At 42.5% G+C, this 6,036-nt stretch overlaps 1 protein-coding gene across 2 annotated transcripts; it reads right to left on the bottom strand.

Annotated features, from left to right (window-relative positions):
* Nucleotides 1-584: 584 nt before the first annotated feature.
* Nucleotides 585-5,176, bottom strand: LOC123167930 (uncharacterized). Of its 2 annotated transcripts, XM_044585797.1 has the most exons (8): nucleotides 5,084-5,176; nucleotides 4,903-4,965; nucleotides 4,757-4,807; nucleotides 3,906-3,959; nucleotides 2,045-3,808; nucleotides 1,766-1,955; nucleotides 1,514-1,669; nucleotides 585-1,420 (listed from the first exon to the last, which is right to left on the bottom strand). In XM_044585797.1, the coding sequence occupies exon 5, from the start codon at nucleotides 3,806-3,808 to the stop codon at nucleotides 2,726-2,728; it is 1,083 nt and encodes a 360-aa protein (XP_044441732.1). In that variant the 5' UTR covers nucleotides 3,906-3,959; nucleotides 4,757-4,807; nucleotides 4,903-4,965; nucleotides 5,084-5,176; the 3' UTR covers nucleotides 585-1,420; nucleotides 1,514-1,669; nucleotides 1,766-1,955; nucleotides 2,045-2,725. The 2 variants fall into 2 exon arrangements, with proteins under 2 accessions (XP_044441732.1, XP_044441726.1); XM_044585791.1 differs by having other exon boundaries at nucleotides 1,514-1,955.
* Nucleotides 5,177-6,036: the final 860 nt, after the last annotated feature.

The following is a 6,036-nucleotide window of genomic DNA, read 5'->3' as shown; positions in this document are numbered from 1 at the left end:
GGAGGGTCCCTACATCTAGTGGTGCATACAGGATAATTTCCCCTGACGGCGAGTATTGCCCGCCACCGATAAATGGAAAATTCCTTAAGCGCTACTATGCTTGAGTATAAAAAACAAAATGATACTCCATACCCTCATGAGTGTAAACTGGGGCACAAACAAAAAGACTCCAACGACTTACGAGTATAAACTGTGATGGGAAAAAAATCGAATCATCATACTTACTCCATACCCTCATGAGTGTAAACTGGAGCACACCAAAAAAAAGATACTCCAACAACTTACGAGTATAAACTGTGATGAAACAAAAGGATCATCCAAAATACTCCACACCCTTACGAGTATAAACTAGGGCACAAAAAAAACTCCAATGACTTACGAGTATAAACTGTGACGTAAAAAAAAGTAATAAAAAAATATAAACATCAAGCAGGCTCCAGACTTCATCATAAGCTTAAACGTCGTACAAAAAATAGTACGCACATGCATTTATATAAAAAAAATAGAATAAAAATATAAGGCTTCAGGCCATACACAACGATAGTGTAAATAAATAAGGATGCTTCAACGTCAACACTGGCGTACTAGCACATCATGCATAAAATTCGGAGTTCCCACGTGAATAAACAAAGTACTGCTACATTTGAAGTGAAACTGAGTACTGAACCTAAAATGATTCAAAGGGAAATGATAAATTGAAATGGCTAAATAATAATTAAAAAAACTAAGCGAAGTCTAGGCCTTCTCAAGGAGCTCGCCAGTTCTGCACGCTGTTCAACAAATGACTTGCTTCAGTCTTTAATTTTGCCGTCTTTTGTTCAAATTCAGCAAGCCTTGTACGCTTGCCGGCGTTGGTGTCCTGCAGACTCTTCACCAAGTGCTTCAGTTCAGATTGATGGGCATTATGTGCTTGTCGGCGCTGTTCCCTCTCTAGTTTAAGCTTCTGCAAACTGGCGGTAGCCTCCTTAAGCCGCACCTTAAGCGCTGCTTCCTGCACCTCCATTTCAGCACACTTCTTGTATAGGTCAGATAAATCCCCAATTGCAGCCATGGAAACTTCATGGACGGACTTAATTTTAAGCTCGACTTCAGCAGCAGCATGTTCATCTCGCTCGGATCCCTTCGTGAACTCAGTCTGGCCAACCTCCAATTTCTTGGAAAGGTCAATAAGCCCGACCAACATGGCATGCACCTTAGCTACCTCAGGTACTTGCTTGGGCAACGTCTGAGAAACGCTCTCAAGCATGATGCGTCGCTTGGTATCGGGTAGAGTCATTCAGTCCTTCGAGGGCTCGTTTCACCATGGTATCCGTGGCATCTATAAACGTGTCTTTGACAAAGCTGCAGTACATCTGTGCGCCTTCCCCTGATACAACCGTCATTACAGGGTCTCGCGAATGGTAACTTGCTTGTTCGCAACCTAAAAAAAATAAGTGAAGAGTCGTGAAAATTTGATGATAATGATGGTTCATAGACACGGCCAATTAAATAAATGCATAAGTAAATAAACTACCAGGTAAAGTTGACAAGAAATCAAGAGCATTAGGGGTATGGGGCACAGCTTCGGTCACACCCGGGCTGGAAGGTGGACGACTTGCGCCACACTCGCCAGCGGTATAATCCTCGACGGATAAATCGAAGAGGTCACCAAGGCCATTGTCCTTTTCTCCTGTGAGAACGTGAGCAAAATCTTCATCATTAACCAAGTTACTGAGTTCGACATCTAATGACAGACTGTCCAATGTTATTGGTTCAGAAAAATCACATTCATGGGAAAAGTCAAGTTTGCGCTTGAGGGGGAGCCTCTCTTCCTCGTCAGCATGAGTGGGCGATAAATTTCTACGCTTCTATCCGCTGGTGGCCGGGGCAGTTTCTGGAGGATCATCACTACCCACTAGCACTGGATGAGCAGAGAAAGAACCAGCTGCAACAATAGACTTTGGTATGCCACTTTGCTGCGGCCACATATATAAAAGGATAATATTATTAGTACTGGTTAGTACAATAAAGAAATAGATAAATTTTACGCGGACCATTAGTTCACCTCTTTGGATTTCATGGGTTGAGTAGAGCAACGTCTTGTAAGTAGCTATGGAGGATCGGCATCCAGTGATCTTTGACACGTGCTTCCTCCTGTTCAATGACACCAATATGCTGGTCCCGGTGCTCATCAGCCACCCTTCTTACTACCTTAAAATCCTCATCAGACAATGGACGAACTCTAATATGGCGTTGCAGTGCGGACCTATTTTTTCTCCTTTCATTATAAGGGACCTTCCCATTCAAATTACCATTGCGAAGTTGGTCAAATACATCAGCGAATGGCTTCAGAAATTCATGTAGCCAATTTGCCCATGCCACAGATGAGTCACCGCCGCGAGAATCGTCTGGAATGGGGCGTGGATCCTCCGCATCCCGCAATAAATGAAGCCAAAAGGCATATGCAATACCTATATCATGTCTTGTATACAGACTGGTGAAGGGAGGAAAAGGCACCACTTGGTCAAGCCTAAATTGTCTTGTTACTCTGTCAGGATGATAAGGTTCCGCTATAAATTCTTCAACACGCCTCCATGGAAGCATACCCCGACGTATGGAAATTTGGAAAACCCGATTCAGATGACCTACATTTTCTAATTTAGAGAAACTGTAGGGGTGCCATGAGATCTGGGTGTGCTTTCTAAGAAGTTTGTGTGCTGAGTCATGATCATGGAAAAGTGGAGTTCTAGACAGTGTTCCACATTTTTGGTTTTGGAGCTGGATGTTTATAGAATGGGAGTGATTTGGTGCTAGATTTATTCCCAAAAACCTTCCTTAAGTATATACCTATCCATCCGATCAGATAGTGGACTTGCCATGCCCTTTTCAAAAAGGAGGGACCAATGGGATGAGTACTGATCAGCCGAAGCGAATAGTATAAGGAGCAAAGGGCCGGCGGAGCTAAGGATATGCGACGCCCTATTGTGATCCAAGAGGCCATCACTAATACCCCGGGACGAATATATGGCCCTCCACCTGGAACAACAAAGCGACAGAGCCAAATAGTAATATAGGCTGCAGTGTAGAGGCGCTCGTCTTGGAGACTATTGATAAAGAATGTGTCGTTTAGACGATTGTGGAAGTAATCGCACCATTCCCGAAAGCCTACATTGCCGCTTTCGGAGAGTTTGTTCCATATGTCAAGGAGTTGTGGCAAAAAGCTGGGGTACAACAACAGAGAAGGATCCAGTTCATGAGTAGGGGGTATAAATTCTTCATACGGATCACCATCTAAGGGTAGCCCAGCCATTTGGTTCATATCAAGAAGAGTCATTATGCGTTCACCACAGGGGAATAAGAACGTGTTAGTGTTAGGATCCCAGTGCTCTAACAAAGCCCTCAGAAGCGGGGGAGATACAGAGTACTCACCCAAAGAGCAGTAAATGGCTCCATAGATATAGTCAGTGTTCTCTTCACTACCTTTCAAATGCATGGAATAATTCTTCAAAATGTTAGTTCCCCATTCAACGTACCCAGGGGGAGCTATTGAATATTCAACCTCGTGGAATTCCCAACCTAATCCTTTGGATATCATGTGAGTCCCGAGGGTGACAGCTGTATCGACTCTAGGATGAGGAGCGACAGGATAATAGCACTGCGCTATGAAGGAGCGGCCTGATGTCCACCCTCGCCTAGAATATTCAGGATTTCCTTGGGGTGTCAGTTGTTCCCTTATCACAGGATTGTACAACAAATTAGTATCTGGTTCAAAAAGTTGCCTCTTAGCTAGCTGCAATAGAGACATCCTATGGACTTCATCCGGCTCCATCTATATGCAAGGAAAATATGCATATTGGTACATGCACCAAACACTATCGAAAGATAAAAGAACAAAAGAGAAAATACAAGATAGGAAAAAAACTTACCAAGGTGGACGTGCCCAAACAGCCAGCCCACAACAAGGATGAGAGAAGTAGTATCTACAAAAAAAATCAACGATATCAAAAGTTGGCATATACAGAATGAAAATACATGGGATGTGAGAAGAGAGGTATGCATGATTAAAGATAGTCCTCACGCATAAGAACAGTGGCATCGTCGTCGAACGACAGACGAAATCAATATATTGGCCTCCCGGAACGCCGACGATGATCAAGTCATCGATTCATATATATAAGATAAAAAAATCATCGCCGAACGACGGACGAAGCCAATATATTGGCCTCCCGGAACGCCGACGATGATCAAGTCATCGATTCATACATACATGATTAAAAAAATCATCGCCGAACGACGGACGAAGCCAATATATTGGCCTCCCGGAACGCCGACGATGATCACGTCATCGATTCATACATATATGATAAAAAAATCATCGTCGAACGACGGATGAAGCCAATATATTAGCCTCCCGGAACACCGACGATGATCAAGTCATCGACTCATATATATAAAATAAAAAAAATCACCGTCGAACGACGAACGAAGCCAATATGAAGGCTTCCTGAAACGCCAACAGTGAGCAATCTACTAATTCATGCAAATATAATAATCCCCGAGTCTAACGACGGACCAAGCCCTGGTAGAGGCTTCCCGGAACGCCGACCATGGGATCACGTAGTAAATACAGATCAAGCACATCCAGAGACCAGGGCTATATACACCCCAAAAAAAATAGTTCAATGCGTTCAGGGCATTATATCCCTGGCACTTCTAGAGAATGAGAGAAATGCAACAACGAACGAATATAATCAGACAATTTGGAAAAGTAGATTACCTAAGCAAGATTTGACCCAAGCCGTAACCTAGTCTCCTTGTCTTCCTGCACCTACGAGATAAAAAGATGGGTGATAAACTAAATGAGCACCCAAGACATTAAAAGATAAATCATGGCTTAATAATGAGAGAGCTGAAGGGGCATACTCAAGCTGGACGAATCAATAGTTTCCCACACAGAGGTGCATCTTGTGAGGAATTGAAAGCAATCTGGGAGCAATGAAATAGCAAACCAATCAACCAATGAATTGATCTAGGTACTAGCGAAGCAATCTACAGTTTGCTAGCCCATGAAAAGAATTGCATCCGCGGCCGGACGGAATCAAACCTTTTTCTCCAACGTCTCCTGCCTATCTAAAGAATCGCGTCCACGGCCGGACGGAAGCAGACCTTTTCTCGTATGTCTTCTAGCTGGTCTAAGGAAAAAGAAGAAGGCAGCTGGCTGTTTAAAAGATAGTTGAGGGGATAAGGGACGCAGTTTGTTAGCCGGATAGAGTTTGTTACCCAGCTAACCTCAAACGTGGCCTGATTTCTAGCTTGCATGGTTGCAAAATCGGTTGGCAACATGTGTAAAACAAAGGAAAATGCACAGCCACGTATAACTGGCATGCACTTGACTAAAAGGTCCAACGTTTCAAAAGTGATATTTATATCAATAAAACAGCACGATTACGTATACTCACAGGAAGTGCTCTAAACACAAGAAATATGTATAATTAAGTTTCGAGCTCTGGGTCCAAAAAAAAATCGCTTCGAACCCAGACCTCGAGGGGCATCTGTTGACATAGATTTTAACCAAAATAAATTAAAATGTATGAATCACATAAAATATAAATGCAAAACGGCAAAAATCTGTTTGACATAGATTTTGATCACGTTAAATTAAAAAGGCACGAATCACATAAAATATAAATGCAAAACGGCAAAAAAAGGATAATCAATTAAAAAAGGATAATCAATCGCTCAAAATGAGGAATGACAAGATAGGCGTGCGATATATTTTCGAATGTCGATAATGCACGTTGCTACTGATGGCGAAAATACAAACATAAAATTGTCAGAAAAGACGCAAATATCACCAGAATGTCGACTGACTATATGATAAATGTTCGGCATCCATTGACGAGGTGAAATATTGAAGCGATGCCTAAAAAAAGGAATACATCACGCAAATGAAATATACGCATGGTGTACTTTGTCAAATAACAAATATCCATATAAGGCTGGACCGTAGGTTTCATCCAAAAAAAATTAACGTGTACGTCTACCTTAATGAGCCGC

This window comes from Triticum aestivum, chromosome 1D (assembly GCF_018294505.1).
Source record: "Triticum aestivum cultivar Chinese Spring chromosome 1D, IWGSC CS RefSeq v2.1, whole genome shotgun sequence".
NCBI lineage: Eukaryota > Viridiplantae > Streptophyta > Magnoliopsida > Poales > Poaceae > Triticum > Triticum aestivum.
Note: the sequence above shows the minus strand (reverse complement) of the source record. Positions and strands in the feature narration are given on the sequence as shown.

Coding starts and splice junctions, on each gene's coding strand:
- LOC123167930 (XM_044585791.1), bottom strand. CDS start 3,808: ATGGAGCCGGATGAAGTCCATAGGATGTCTCTATTGCAGCTAGCTAAG.